Source organism: Trichomonas vaginalis, chromosome IV (genome assembly GCF_026262505.1).
Source record: "Trichomonas vaginalis G3 chromosome IV, whole genome shotgun sequence".
NCBI classification, from domain to species: domain Eukaryota; phylum Parabasalia; order Trichomonadida; family Trichomonadidae; genus Trichomonas; species Trichomonas vaginalis.
Genome location: NC_067206.1, coordinates 2611215 through 2626704, shown reverse-complemented (window position 1 = coordinate 2626704; position 15490 = coordinate 2611215). Strand labels below are relative to the sequence as shown.

General features: G+C 33.8%; 4 protein-coding genes and 4 pseudogenes across 8 annotated transcripts, besides 5 other annotated features; 4 read left to right on the top strand and 4 right to left on the bottom strand.

Annotated features, from left to right (window-relative positions):
- Positions 1 to 401: 401 nt before the first annotated feature.
- On the bottom strand, positions 402 to 644 carry TVAGG3_0016080 (serine threonine-protein phosphatase family; the record flags this gene model as incomplete). The annotated part of the gene is made up of 1 exon (XM_051220036.1): positions 402 to 644. The coding sequence occupies one exon, from the start codon at positions 642 to 644 to the stop codon at positions 402 to 404; it is 243 nt and encodes an 80-aa protein (XP_051105022.1).
- Positions 645 to 662: 18 nt separating this feature from the next.
- TVAGG3_0016070 (uncharacterized protein) lies at positions 663 to 1025 on the bottom strand (the record flags this gene model as incomplete). Its single annotated transcript, XM_051220035.1, has 1 exon — positions 663 to 1025. One exon carries the CDS (start codon positions 1023 to 1025, stop codon positions 663 to 665), a length of 363 nt encoding a protein of 120 aa, XP_051105021.1.
- Positions 1026 to 4159: 3134 nt separating this feature from the next.
- Positions 4160 to 4242: a terminal%2Cinverted (terminal inverted repeat of Maverick-3 transposon ID:TVAGG3_0015890).
- Positions 4160 to 15490: part of a mobile genetic element that runs on past the window's edge.
- On the top strand, positions 5857 to 6219 carry TVAGG3_0016060 (uncharacterized protein; the record flags this gene model as incomplete). The annotated part of the gene is made up of 1 exon (XM_001298534.2): positions 5857 to 6219. The coding sequence occupies one exon, from the start codon at positions 5857 to 5859 to the stop codon at positions 6217 to 6219; it is 363 nt and encodes a 120-aa protein (XP_001298535.1).
- Positions 6703 to 7332, bottom strand: TVAGG3_0016050 (annotated as a pseudogene). Its single transcript has one exon. A coding segment is annotated over exon 1 (630 nt).
- TVAGG3_0016040 lies at positions 7918 to 8756 on the top strand (annotated as a pseudogene). The gene has a single exon. A coding segment is annotated over exon 1 (839 nt).
- On the top strand, positions 9732 to 10133 carry TVAGG3_0016030 (uncharacterized protein; the record flags this gene model as incomplete). Its single annotated transcript, XM_051220034.1, has 1 exon — positions 9732 to 10133. The coding sequence occupies one exon, from the start codon at positions 9732 to 9734 to the stop codon at positions 10131 to 10133; it is 402 nt and encodes a 133-aa protein (XP_051105020.1).
- Positions 10323 to 10905, top strand: TVAGG3_0016020 (annotated as a pseudogene). Its single transcript has one exon. A coding segment is annotated over exon 1 (583 nt).
- Positions 13528 to 13555: a terminal%2Cinverted (terminal inverted repeat of Mariner transposon ID:TVAGG3_0016000).
- Positions 13528 to 14821: a mobile genetic element.
- TVAGG3_0016010 lies at positions 13608 to 14725 on the bottom strand (annotated as a pseudogene). Its single transcript has one exon. A coding segment is annotated over exon 1 (1118 nt).
- Positions 14794 to 14821: a terminal%2Cinverted (terminal inverted repeat of Mariner transposon ID:TVAGG3_0016000).

The following is a 15490-nucleotide window of genomic DNA, read 5'->3' as shown; positions in this document are numbered from 1 at the left end:
CGAAGACAATCCAAAGAAAGACGAACAAATATATACAGAATTCACTGCAATGTCATGGTATTATTTGCAAAGAATGTTAAATCAGAAAGTCGAACTTCCTTTAGCAAATATTTACAGTCGATATGCAAGAGATGAACCATATTTATTTAAAGATGTTTTCGACCCAGCTGCTATTATTGTTCATGCTTCATTTTCTGGCGCCCAAAACTCTTTCTTATGCTTGGCAAATGACTTTTACGAAAAACCTACAAAGTTATACGAACCACCAAGTGGAAGTATTTCAGACTTTCAAGTATGGTTTACTACAGATGGAAGAAAAAGAATAATTCCATTATACCATGCGTTTTACTTAGAACTTAGTTTCATATACAACTACTATCGAACGGTAAAAATATGATTTTTTAATACGGTTGAGGTGTTGGATTTGGTTGCCAACTAGACTGTGGTGCAGGTTCAGGCTGTTGTATAACAGGAGCTTGCTCTTCTGGTTCAGGGTCTTTAGGTATAATACCAACGAACTGACCTACCCTTTTACCAATATTTTTGACTCCGTTCCAAATTCCTCTTCCGACAGATTTTATTCCATTCCATATACCTCTTCCAACATTTCGAAAGAAGTTTCCTATTCTTCCAAAGAAACCCATTTTACTATATGTAAAAATCTAATGTCCACCTAGTCTCTTACGTTTCCTGTTGAGTTCCATAGCATTTTTTAACTGGAGCTCATACATTCTATTTCTCCTCTGGTAGAAAACATAGTCTGGGTCAACTCCTGTGTTCGCGTCATCTGCATAGAGTTGTTTATATCCCACTTCAGGGTTTGTATAAAACTCTTTCCATCTCATATTTGCATACCATGGTGGTAAGCCTAACGCAGCGTCATTTGACATGGCAGTTTGCATTTGTACATCTGTTGGCACTTGACCATAGTTTGCCATTGCAGTTTGTATTCTAACTTCATTTGGAATATTCTCTGGGTTTGGTTGTCCAGGTTGCTGTGCATTCGCTAAGTTCTGTGCGTCCATTTAATATTAGATAAAAATATCTCTTACGAGTACATATACTGAACATTTGCAGGCATTGGTTCATCTTCATATTCTCTGTACTTTTCTGCCACGTCAAATAAATAAATGACACAATGGAAAAAACCTAAAACAAGTAGTCCTATTTCAAACCACATTTACTTACTAATAAAATTTCTTTGTTATGACACTTTCTCCAGTTTATAGGACCTCTCTCATATTCTATCTTGTCATATATAAACTCATAGTCATGTATGTCCTCTAACCATCTCATAACGGTTTCCAAACCACTTTTATCGGATGTAAAGTAAAAGCATGGACAGTTATGTAAAACGTCTAAAGTTTCTAAAGAGTCTCTCAAAGTCCAGTCTACTTGGTATTGAAAATCCCATGTGTTATAGAACGGCGGGTCCACTATAAAGAAAACATTTTCCTTGTCTTTATATTTTTCATACAACTCTGTCCAACGACATCTCACAAACTCTATACCCTCAATATATTTTTCTATGTCCTCTTTGAAAACATTTGTATAGTTAAGATATAAAACTTTTGACATAAGTGTTTCAATGTCATGAACTCTTATAGAACCACTATATAATAGTCTAGCAGATATACTATCCCAGTCTATATATTCTGCTTTTTTCAAAACCTCCCTCACAATATTTTTCTTATCTAATGGTATACGTTCCATCTTACCTATAGGTATCTTTTCTTTTAACTCTTTCAATATATTGTTTGTGTCTGGTATATGTTTGAGACGGTCCATATAGTTGTCGAAGTCATTGCATATAATCTTTGAGTCTGGGAATATTGTATGGCACAAATGGGATATATAGAAACTTCCACCGAACAAATCTACAAATGTTAGACCATTCGGTAGTTTCTTAAGTTCTCTCAATATAATATCTTTACATCTACTCTTATTTCCAAAGAACGGTAACGGAGGTTTTGTAAAATTCATTTATATATAATAATAAAAATGTTTTTTCCTGAAAAGTGACAGAAAAGTGACAAAACATGAAAACATATATAATTTGTGAAAAGCGACACATTATATAATGTTTTCGACCCAGAAGAAGGCTTCTTCCCAGAAGCAATGGAGGAAGAAGAAGAGTCCTCCGAATAAAAACTTCATTTATACTAAACATCAACATCAGGGCTAGAAGGCACGAAGTGCCTGGAAGCCCCACTACCTTTTTTTTTTTTTTTTTTTTTTTTTTTTTTTTTTTTAACGAATACTTTAATGAGCCAACATCCTTCTATAAGTGCACGATATTCTTTATGTTTTTCACAATTGTTTGTCTTAGTGGCAATACTTTGATCCCTTTTATCTGAAGTAATAACTAATTATTGAAATTATCATAATTTAAGTTATTAGTTGGTTGTTACAAAATCATAATGGATTAAGGATTTCGTTTTGCTAAAATTGTCACTTTTATAGCATATTTGTTTTTGGATGTTTTGCGAAACCAAAAAAAAAAACTATGATATACAATGTATGTGTAAAGAAAATACTTTATTTACTAGTTAAAAAATCATTTGGTATTGATCAAGTTTTTTTTTCTGGATAAGATATTATATGGATAATTGGATAGAAAATACAATTATATAATCTTGTACCTGGTTTAATTAAGCTAATTGTCATCAGAAACTTGTAATTTTTATGAATTTCAGATTTTCTTTTCATTACTGCTTTTCTTAATAGGTCAAGTTCTTATTTACGTTATAAAGTATGATATTTACAAATATCAAGTTATCGTGTTTTTTGAGAAATTATGAGAAACAAACAAAAATGAAAAAGATAGGAATAGCAATGAATAGTGATGTGGGTATAGAAAATGTAAGAGATACGAATGCAAAGCAATCAGTATTTAGGATATTGACCATAGATTTCGAAAAAAAAATGCTGCATATTGAGCGAAAACTATGATTATATTATAAGGCTGTCATTTAAAGCATAATGAAACTATTCCCTTTTCATTTTAATCGAATAAGATAGTAAAGATTTTTGAATTAGCTAGAAACTGATGAGATGTTTTCACAAATCAGATTTTTAATCTCTATAATGCATAATTCACTCAATATCTCAATTTTGATATTGCGAGATATTTTTGCTATCGGTTTCGCAATTTTGACACAATAGCAAGAGGGTTCTATAAGCATTATTATCAACGTAGAATCTGAATATCATATCAGAAAATGTCGCAAATCTGACATTTACACGACCAAATAGCAAAAATAATTGAATACTTTTCGCAAAAACTTTAAAAATCGATAAAAATATGAAATATAGATATTAAAGAGACTTTTTATATAATATTCATAAAGATTTTCCAAAAATATGATACCGCAAAATTAAAAAAGTAACGTCTTGAGTGGAGTCAAAGGTCGAAATTGCTAGCTAAATGTTTTTTTAGCGAAATTGCGTATTGTACGTTTTTTTCGCAAAACGAAACCCTTAAATGGATTATATAGTCTCTTTTAAAAACTACACTTCCACAATTAATTTTATGTTCTAAAAAAAAATTGATTCATCTGGCCTTATTTATAAACATATAATCTGAGTTATTTTAAGGGAACACTTGAACTGTCAAATGCTATTGTATTTTAAATAAAAGACGATCTTTGGCATTTCGATTTCAACTTATCTATCATTGAATAGGAAATGACTAATTGAATCTTCACAGTTTTTAAAAATTTTAATAAATTAAGTCAGTGAAACGAAAATGAAATAGCTTTATTTAGATTGAAAATATCACTGAATGTAACTTAATTCTATATTGAAAATATCAATGTATGGCTATTACATACATGATATGATTCTTTCTAACATATTTTTAAAAATCAGACTAACTTCCTTTTGGTAAAATTAATGCAATAAAAGTTTTCTGAGGCAATTTCATGCATTTATTCATACATAAGATAATGTATATCAGGCATGCTAATATCATTATTTTAAAAGTATGAATTGAAAAAAATTGTTCTTATCATTATTTTTATTTTGGTTAAATTGCTAATAAATATCATTGTATTTTGTCTGTTTAATAGAGTAACTGAGTTAAAACTTGATTTTAAAGAGAAATCAGTTATTTGATCTTTCATGTTATGAAAAGTTGATTTGAAAATTAATGAAGATGAAAAAAAAAAAAAAAAAGGTAGTGGGGGTTCCGGGCACTTCGTGCCTTCTAGCCCTGAAGATGATTATTATAAATGAAGTTTTATATTTGGAGGGCTTCCAGGCGCGTTGCGCCCTCTAGCCCATAAGAAATTTTTCCCAAGACCCAAGAGGAGGACCGAACCCCAAGCCGACCAGCCGGTGACACTTTTTTGTGTCGCTTTTCACAAATTATATATGTTTTCATGTTTTGTCAAACATGAACGTACATGTTTGGTCAAGACTTCTTCGTAATGAGTGTAAATGACCAAAAATATAATTTAGGGTAGAAGGTTAGATCTAACCTCTTTTCTAACCTCTTTTCTACCCTCTTGAATTTGTCATGATTTCTTCGTAAATGTTTTGTCAAACATGAACGTACATGTTTTGTCAAGACTTCTTCGTAATGAGTGTAAATCAGACAAAAATAATGTTTAGGTGAAGAGGTGAGATCTCACCTGTTTTTTCACCTCTTTTTTCACCTCTTGAATTTTCAAGACTTCTTCGTAAATGTTTTGTCAAACATGAACGTAAATGTTTTGTCAAGACTTCTTCTTCGTAATGAGTGTAAAGGACCCAAAAATATAATTTAGGGTAGAAGGTTAGATCTAACCTCTTTTCTAACCTCTTTTCTACCCTCTTGAATTTTCATGATTTCTTCGTAAATGTTTTGTCACTTTTCTGTCACTTTTCAGGTAAAAACATTTTTATTATTATATATAAATGAATTTTACAAAACCACCGTTACCGTTCTTTGGAAATAAGAGTAGATGTAAAGATATTATATTGAGAGAACTTAAGAAACTACCGAATGGTCTAACATTTGTAGATTTGTTCGGTGGAAGTTTCTATATATCCCATTTGTGCCATATAATATTCCCAGACTCAAAGATTATATGCAATGACTTCGACAACTATATGGACCGTCTCAAACATATTCCAGACACTAACAAAATATTGAAAGAGTTAAAAGAAAAGATACCTATAGGTAAGATGGAACGTATACCATTAGATAAGAAAAATATTGTGAGAGAGGTTTTGAAAAAAGCAGAATATATAGACTGGGATAGTATATCTGCTAGACTATTATATAGTGGTTCTATAAGAGTTCATGACATTGAAACACTTATGTCAAAAGTTTTATATCTTAACTATACAAATGTTTTCAAAGAGGACATAGAAAAATATATTGAGGGTATAGAGTTTGTGAGATGTCATTGGACAGAGTTGTATGAAAAATATAAAGACAAGGAAAATGTTTTCTTTATAGTGGACCCGCCGTTCTATAACACATGGGATTTTCAATACCAAGTAGACTGGACTTGAGAGACTCTTTAGAAACTTTAGACGTTATACATAACCATCCATGCTTTTACTTTACATCCGATAAAAGTGGTTTGGAAACCGTTATGAGATGGTTAGAGGACATACATGACTATGAGTTTATATATGACAAGATAGAATATGAGAGAGGTCCTATAAACTGGAGAAAGTGTCATAACAAAGAAATTTTATTAGTAAGTAAATGTGGTTTGAAATAGGACTACTTGTTTTAGGTTTTTTCCATTGTGTCATTTATTTATTTGACGTGGCAGAAAGATATAGAGAATATGAAGATGAACCAATGCCTGCAAATGTTCAGTATATGTACTCGTAAGAGATATTTTTATCTAATATTAAATGGACGCACAGAACTTAGCGAATGCACAGCAACCTGGACAACCAAACCCAGAGAATATTCCAAATGAAGTTAGAATACAAACTGCAATGGCAAACTATGGTCAAGTGCCAACAGATGTACAAATGCAAACTGCCATGTCAAATGACGCTGCGTTAGGTTTGCCACCATGGTATGCAAATATGAGATGGAAAGAGTTTTATACAAACCCTGAGGTGGGATATAAACAACTTTATGCAGATGACGCGAACACAGGAGTTGACCCAGAATATGTTTTCTACCAGAGGAGAAACAGAATGTATGAGCTCCAGTTAAAGAATGCTATGGAACTCAACAGGAAACGTAAGAGACTAGGCGGACATTAGATTTTTACATATAGTAAAATGGTTTCTTCAGTAGTATTGGAAACTTCTTCAGAAGAGTTGGAAGAGGTATATGGAATGGAATAAAAACCGTAGGAGAGGAATTTGGAACGGAGTCAAAAATATTGGTAAAAAGAGTAGGTCAGTTTGTTGGTATTATACCTAAAGACCCTGAACCAGAAGAACAAGCTCCTGTTATACAACAGCCTGAACCTGCACCACAGTCTAGTTGGCAACCAAATCCAACACCTCAACCGTATTAAAAATTATATTTTTATCGTTCGATAGTAGTTGTATATGAAACTAAGTTCTAAGTAAAACGCATGGTATAATGGAATTATTCTTTTTCTTCCATCTGTAGTAAACCATACTTGAAAGTCTGAAATACTTCCACTTGGTGGTTCGTATAACTTTGTAGGTTTTTCGTAAAAGTCATTTGCCAAGCATAAGAAAGAGTTTTGGGCGCCAGAAAATGAAGCATGAACAAATAATAGCAGCTGGGTCGAAAACATTTTCATATGTTCCATTAGGGTTTTCGACTTCATAAAAGTCTGGGTGTACTGGATATGCTGCAGGCTGATTTAACATCCTCATAAATCTATACCATGCCAAGTTGTTATATTTTGTAGAAATATAAACGTTTTCTCCAAGGTCTTCTATTCTATTGATTTTAACAGTTGCATTTTTCCTGTCATAAATAATATCGAGATGGTACTCTCCTTCGTCAATGTTATACTGGTTTGCATATTCGATATAGATATCGTTTATTTTTTCTTGAAAAGCTTGAAGAGTTGTTTCTAAGTTTACAAGCAAACTAACTTGTAAAAGTTTTCCCTGTTCAAATTTCTCATACATACGTTTTTCTTTGTTATAGTATCGAACTTCAAAACCGACCGTAAATGGGAAACCATGTATGGCTTCTGAAATGAACTTCATTCTACGAAAGCCAATAGCTTTTGTGACAGATGGGTCTCTTAACCATCTTAATGGGTAGTCAAAACGATAGCCTTCATGCTTTACGGTCTCTGTCTCAAACTTTTGACCGACATTAGTAAAAAGTTCATCTAATGGTTTAGTTGTAGCAACTCTTGAATTTTCTTTTTCTATTGAAAGCATATTTTATCTAGAATAAAATGTCGAAAGATATTGCTTCCATAAGAGAAATACAACACAACCGACAACTCATTGTGCAAGCTCTAAATAAGAACACAACAAACTTTTCAAACTACTCTAAGATATCTGAGTCATTGAAAGAAGGAAACTTAAAACTGACATTAAACCCAATGACAGATGAGTTTCTGTTTCAAGACAAGAAGAAAATTACTGTCTGTATAAATCCAACAAAAGGAACTTTAAACGAGAAACCTATAAATGAATTCTTTGAAAGCAGATGTTGACAACAAAGCTGACAAAGAATATGTAGACGATGCAATAGCAAAAGAAGAAGAAAGAGCTAACAATGCTTATGCAACAAAAGAACATACTCATCCTGAACTAGCAGACAAAAAAATATGTTGACAATAAAATGTCAAGTGAAGTGACAAGAGCTGAAAACGAATATTCTAAAAAGACTCATACACATTCTATATCTGAAATAACAGACTTAAACGTTAGCCTTGAAAGAAAGCGGATAAGGAATATGTGGCTAGTAAGTTAGAGAAGAAAGCAGATAAGGAATATGTGGATGAAAAAGATAACGAAATGAAAAAAGGGTTGACTGGTACCATGAATGGACATCGAAGATTTTAAAAACTAAAGCCGATACAGATGGGTTTCAGGATGTTTAGACCTTAAAGCAGATAAAACTTATGTTAACGATGAGTTAGAGAAGAAAGCAAATAAGACTCATACACATACAAGTTTTACAACTGTTGCTATAGAAAGTATTGAAGGAACGGTTGAAGAAACTGGTGGGGATGCATTATATTGTAAACCTCCTAACTTTCCACAAGGTTTAACATCGGATGACGACATAACGACGATGAAAAACATTAGATGTAAAGATGTTTATGTCATGAAGGATGAACATAATATTAAATTCACTGCTCAAGATTTATATGACAAGAAAGCAGACAAAACAGAGCTTCAAACATTAAAGACAGAAATACTTCAACATATATATCCTATAGGCTCTATTTATACGTCAATGAACTCTACCAGACCAGAAGTAGTACTTGGTTTTGGAACTTGGACTCAAATAGTCGACAGGTTTTTGTATTGTGCAAACTCTTCAAAGGAAACAGGTGAAGTAAACGATTTCAGGTGAAAATTTACCTGCGCACAGTCACTACATAGATTTAAGTACATCTCAAAGCAGGTTGGCATAAGCATAGATATTGGGATTGGTCAGCAATGACAAAAGGTAAAGGATATGATGTTAAAGACAACGTTAAGTTTGCTATAGATTGTTACTGGAGTAACACTGAGGGAGGAGGAAACCATACACATCGCGTTTCGGGATATACGCAAACAACGGGACAAAGTAAAGAATACATGCCACCTTACATGACAGTTTTACGCATGGTATTAGAAATGCTTAGTCGTCATTTTCAACTTCTTTAGCATATTCGTCAGGAGTTGTCTTATATATTTGTTAGAACTGTCTTTGAAAGTATACCACCTTGAACTTTGACAAGTTTGAAACGAGGTCTGACAATAGTAGTTTTATCTTCTGCTTGCAGTCTGTACATTTTGCATGTTTGCCTAAAACTTCATAATATTCTCTTGTATACTTTCTTCTATTTTTACGAACACGAATGTGAGTACCTGTCGGGTTCCCATTGTTGTCATAGTCAATAGTATTTCATATGGGTCGCGTTTAGGTATTTCTATTTTTTACTTTGTCACCTTTCTGAAGTTTGAAAGCCGGCATTCTTTCTTGTTTGTCTCTTTTGACTAAATTATTAAATATATAGTCTTTCTCTAAGTCAGGGTTGTTTTTCATTTCTTCGGGGAGTGGTTTCCCAAACCTTTTTGTTTACGGCTATTGTAAATATTTAAAACTTGTCTCAATCTTTGCCATGGAGAAGTGTCTATATTTGTCGTCATATGACATTTCATTCTTCACCACCTTGTGGTTGGTTTAAGTCTCTTAACATTTTTATACAACCGTCAATGACACCAAGAGCAGAATGGTTTTGGTCGACAATGAAATATTGGTTTACATTTTTTGAACGCAGATAGTTTTTTTACATCATCTGATTTGAAAGAACTTTCACAGTCAGATGTCAGTTTTGTTGGATGGTATTTGTCAACGAATATTGTCAAAGCAGTTTTTCACATCTAAAATATTTTTGGACCATAATGGTATGGCTTCACAGTAATCTTGTGTTTTGACCGACAAATATTAGCCAGTATGGTGGTCCATCTGTTCTAACTCTCGGAATGTTTTCCAAGATATCCATAAACCAAGCATTTGGTGTTGAACTAAAGATTTTTATCATGAGTGCTTTTTTTGTCGCTTTAGAAACATAGGGGTCCTTGTTTGGATTCGTCATTTTTTTATCCTATAAGAAATGGGTTTATTTGGCGCATTAGCAGGAGTTGCATCCAGATTTTTGCCCGCAGTGGGAACAATAGCCAGAGGTGTATTTGGAGTTGGAAGGAAGATTTTGAGTACATTAGGTATACTTAAAGAGAAAGCACAACCTATTATACAAACTGTACAGAAAGGTTGGGATGTAGCACGAGATGCAACAAATCTTATTCCAAATCCTGAAACAAGAGGAAAAGTTCAAGGATGGATGGACAATGTAGGAAGACAAGCAGGAAACTATTATAACAAAGCAAATGACTACTATAACCAAGCAGGACACTATATGGACCAAGGTGAAAGATTCTTTAACAGAGGATATAACCATGCACAACAATGGGTAAACAATAACCAACCGCAACCACCTCAAACTTGGGGAATGTAAAGTTTTTTACTGAGATGAAAATGAACAATACAGCATTGAGACAAATGGGTTCAAGATGGATTTGTCGGCTTCCAGCAGTTACAACAACGTGTTGTCAGTTCTTCCTTACCTCAGGAAGTTTTAGACCGACTTAAAAAACCTAAACACCAGTTGAAAAACAAACCAAACTAAAATTTTTACTGAGATGAAATGACCGAAGAAGTTGAAACGGTAGATTTGACACACAACAAAAAGTTCAGAACCATTGTCAAAACCTGTCAAAGAACTTACAGATGAAGAGAAAAATTCAATAATAGAAAGTGCCAGGTCTGGAAATACAAACCCTAACTACAAAGTCACTTTTCATAGAAATGGAACGGCTAGTATCTCAAAAAAGAAACAGACTCTCACAAATAAAATATTGAAGTCTGAAGGAGCTTTCGAGACAACAGATGGAAAAGTTTACTTCACTGACCAACAGTTCATTATAGAACATCTCATTGACTTAGAGTCGAAATATTCTAAACTTTACAACAAACACAAAAAGTTGAAAGGAAAACAAAAACAAATGGCATATGATATTTATGAAGATGTTGACGACACAACTGTTCCTGCAAGTAGGGTAAAGTCAGAGGAACCGAAAAGTGACGAAAAACCGATAGAAGAAGAAAAACCGATAGAAGAAGATAAACCAAAACCAAAGTTTAGTTTCCAACTAAACCAAGTCAACCTTCATTAGCTGGTATGGGTTGGCGTCAAAAGACTTATGGCAGCAGGCGGTTATGTAAAGTAAAGAAAAAAAATATTTTTTATTTTATTTGAAATGTACGCTGAGTTTGTTGGGAGAACCTCAAGTTGAAGGAAACTTGTTTGTTAGATGAGAAATATGAAATGGCATACCATTTTAAAACAATATATTTTTTAAAAAAATATTTTTTTATTTTATTTGAAATGTACGCTGAGTTTGTTGGAGAAGACCGTTTGGGAAACTTGTTTGTTTAGATGAGAAATATGAAATTCACTGTTGTGAGTCATTTGAAGTCAGAAACAAAAAGACAAAAAGAGTTTTAAGCGAATGGGAGCGAAATGAACGGATATGCTATTATGAAGATGAGTGGAAAACGCTATCTTAACATGTTGTCATTGCAACTCATTTTATACTGAATCCTAACAATTTACCTTTTGTAGACCATATAAACCGTATAAGAAACGACAATAGACTTGAAACTTACGTTGGGTCACTCGTTCTGAAAACAATAAGAACAAAGGCAAATTTAGAGATATTGTATTCGAATTTGTCGACGAACTAGAAGATGAAACAATTGAAATTATAGACTATGGCAAGCATACGTTTGAGTTTTACTACTATAGCGAAGAACAACAGACTCTTTCTACTTTTATACCGGCGTAAAACTATAGGAAATTACAAGTATATTTTACTAAGGAAGGCTATGCTTATGTAAACACTAGAGATACAGATGGAAAACACGTTCAAATACTTCTTAACAAATTCAAGAAGCTATATGGCATACCATTTTAAAACAATATATTTTTACATATATTAAATGCTTCAGGTTGAAAAACAAAGAACAAAAGTAGCAGATACAAAACCGTTAGACTATATCTTTACAAATGCTGGTAGGACTATTTCAGATGAAGAAATTTCATCCCGAATATACAGGTTTTGACTATCCAATTCGTTGGCTTCAAAGTCCTTCAGATGCAAAGGCAATAGGATTTAGAAGAGTTTTGTTTTCAAATAGAACTAACGCATTTATGTTCGCAGTATATTTTCATGGGCAGTATAAAGGTCATGATGGTCTAATAGACAAATTTGACGAAATGAGGATCTTTACAGTTCGTTCAGACGAAAGTCTTGAGAAAACTCTAAATGACTTTCAAACTCAAATGAACAAATATTATTGGGAATTTCAAGAAAAATACGACTCTTTACTAAATGGAACATACTATCTGAAACTAGAATATGACAAGATGAACTCCACCGTTTCATTTCAAAGATTGAAATTAACCTCCAAGAGATACAGAGTTTTTATTTTGGAAAGTAGACAAACGTTCTTGGGCACAATTTCTTCGGTTACTAAACCAGAACGAACCATTACCACCAGATGGTCCATTTCAATTTATACTTCCACCAGCAGATTTGACAGTTTTATAGAAACGTGTTTTGACCCTCAAAATGTTATGTGTCATGCAAGTTTCAGTTCAAGCAACAATAGTTTCTATGTATTGGTAAGGACTTTTATGACTTTGCTTCTAAATTCTACGAACCAAGTAACAGTTTCTCTGACTTTCAAGTTTGGTTCACAACAAATTGGTGTGAACATATTTATTCCATTGTACTATGACTTTTATCTCGAATTGTCTCATATATAACTACGGAAAGTGCTGAAAAAGTATTGAATGTGAAGATATTAGAAAATAACATTTTTTCTAACATCGTAGAAAACTCATGAAAACAATTTATTTTTGTGAATATGCAAGCGGCTCATAGCTCAGTGGTATGGGCTAGACCTCGTTAAAGGCGTCGAAGACCTCGGTTCAAATCCCGATTCGCGCAGGTTTTTTCCTTTTATGCAGTGAAATTTCATGTACATAGGTTACTTTGGTGTTAGCCTAGTGAAGAAAATAGAACGATATAAGTTTACGTTTGTAAGGTTACTTTGGTGTTAGACCCTAGTGAAGAAAATAGAACGATATAAGTTTACATTTGTAAGGTTACTTTGGTGTTAGACCCTAGTGAAGAAAATAGAACGATATAAGTTTACATTTGTAAAGTTGGACGATAAAAATCTCTGCTACTGTCAGTAAAAGTACTGCTACTGTCAGTAAAAGTACTGCTACTGTCAGTAAAAGTACTGCTACCGTCAGTAAAAAGGAAAATTTGAGAGGGTTTTCGACGATAAAGTACTGCTACTGTCAGTAAAAGTACTGCTACTGTCAGTAAAAGTACTGCTACTGTCAGAAAAAGTACTGCTACTGTCAGTAAAAGTACTGCTACTGTCAGTAGCAGTACTGCTAGTAGCAGAGATTTTTATCGTTGGTGGTCCGACGGTTAAGCCACAAACGAATGTCCGACGTACCACCAACCGAGTCCATTCCCAAACCAGAGGAACCTAAAGCACCAGCCCCTGCACCTCAGTTCCAGCAAGTACCTCCGATTTACTACCAATTTCCACCTCAAGGTTACTACCCACCACAAGGCTTCCCGAACTACCCTCCTCTGCCTATGCCTTACTTCCCCAACCCTTGGATGTTCCAGCAAGCTCCACCCCAACAATTCCAATTCCAATCTCAATCGAAGAGAGACCAAGACTTCGAAGAAGGTCTGAACCGCTTACGCAAAGAGTATGCTACAGCCCCTATTGAGAGAAAGTTGTTCCCGGACCAAAAAATATAGGGTGTCCAAAGGTGTGTTTAGCACAAACCTGAATACTGCGAATAGAAATAAACAAGTTACATATATATAAAGTTTATTTAAATATAATCACCATTGGATTCAATCACGCGTTCGCAGCGATCGATCCAGGCTTGAAAGACACGCTTTAAATCATCATGAGAAAATTGCTCAAATTGCTCTCTTACAAAATTTTCAAGATCATCTGGACTCGCGAATTCGCGTCTTCAGCTCTCATTTTTAGCGTGCCGAATAAATAAAAGTCAGAGGGTGCAATATCAGGTGAATAAATTGGTTTGGAACAACTTTGACATTGTTTCCAACAAATAATTCATTACCTTATGACTTTTGTGAACTCTTGAATTATCAAAATGAATTGCAAACTTTTGTTTTTGTTGTTTGGATTTCTCAAACTCATCAGAATTGATAATTTGAGTAAGAACATTGTCAATTAGATACTGAGCATTCATCGTATTAGGTTTTTGAAGAATATCAATTGCGATGATGCCATTCACGCCCCAAAAAACGACAACATCATCATTGGTGTGTCAATTTTTTTCTTCGGGAATGTTTGCGGATTTTCATCCTTCGGGATCCACATGATTTTGGCTTCTTTGCATATTGAAACCAAGACTCGTCCCCTGTTACTAAAAAGCGAAACTTCTTGGATTGATACGCACCCAATATAGAGAGGAGCTCTTTCGAAGATTGGACTCTAGATTTTTTTTGAACTGAATTAAGGTTGTGCGGAACCCAACGTGTATACGCTAGTTTGTAGTTAAATAATTGTGCAGATAATAACTGACTGTTGTACATGGTATCTTTGTCATCTCCTCTATCCTTCTGAGTGATGCTCTTGGGTCTTCATCTAGCGCTTGAAGAATTGCTTTGATTTTTCTTTGATCCGGCGATTTTTGTCAATTTTTATGATGGGCGCCTTTTTGTTCATGAAGTGATACATCCTAACATGATACGTTACAGTGGAATAGCTAGGAGCATCCATACCGAAGCATTTTACCAATGTCTCGTAGATTTTTTACAGTCTTTGCATTTTTTTTGCAAGAGCGAGGATGTTTTCTTATGATTCATTAAAAAAATGAAAAAAATCCGCCAAAATTTCCCGCGAAACCGCCTCTTGTCTCAAATTCATTTTATATCCCGGCATGGCGCCAAAATACAACATACTCATCATATACATATATTCATATTTTTTATTATATATTTATAATCAGCATATATCTCCTTTAATAGTCTCATATAGAGCGCTGTGCTAAACGCACCTTTGGACACCCTATATAATTTAGGGTAGAAGGTTAGATCTAACCTCTTTTCTACCCTCTTGAATTTTCATGATTTCATCGTAAATGTTTTGTCAAGACTTCTTCGTAAATGTTTTGTCATGACTTCTTCGTAAATGTTTTGTCAAGACTTCATCGTACATGTTTTGTCAAGAATATAGCAACCGTCGGAATACAGACGGTTGGTTTTTATACAAAATTCATGCGGGAAATTCTTGAGTTTTGGTTGAAAGAATACGGTGGAGCCAAAAGTGGCTCGACCTCAAAACAAGCATTTTATGAGCTTACAAAGGGTGTTATGAATGAATTCAAATGTATTTACATACATCCTGACCTCGTTCATTTTGTTCCCGGACCAAAAATATAATTTAGGGTAGAAGGTTAGATCTAACCTCTTTTCTACCCTCTTGAATTTTCATGAATTTTCATGATTTCATCGTACATGTTTTGTCATGACTTCTTCGTAAATGTTTTCGTTATGCCACTTTGTGCCGTCAGTCAGTCAGTCAGTCAGTCAGTCAGTTTAGGAAATTTACACCAAAAAATAATGTTTAGGGTAGAAGGTTAGATCTACCCTCCTTTCTACCCTCTTTTCTAACCTCTTGAATTTTCATGAATTTTCCCGAAATAAAAAATAAAGTTAGTTTTATTTTTTTTTATTTTTT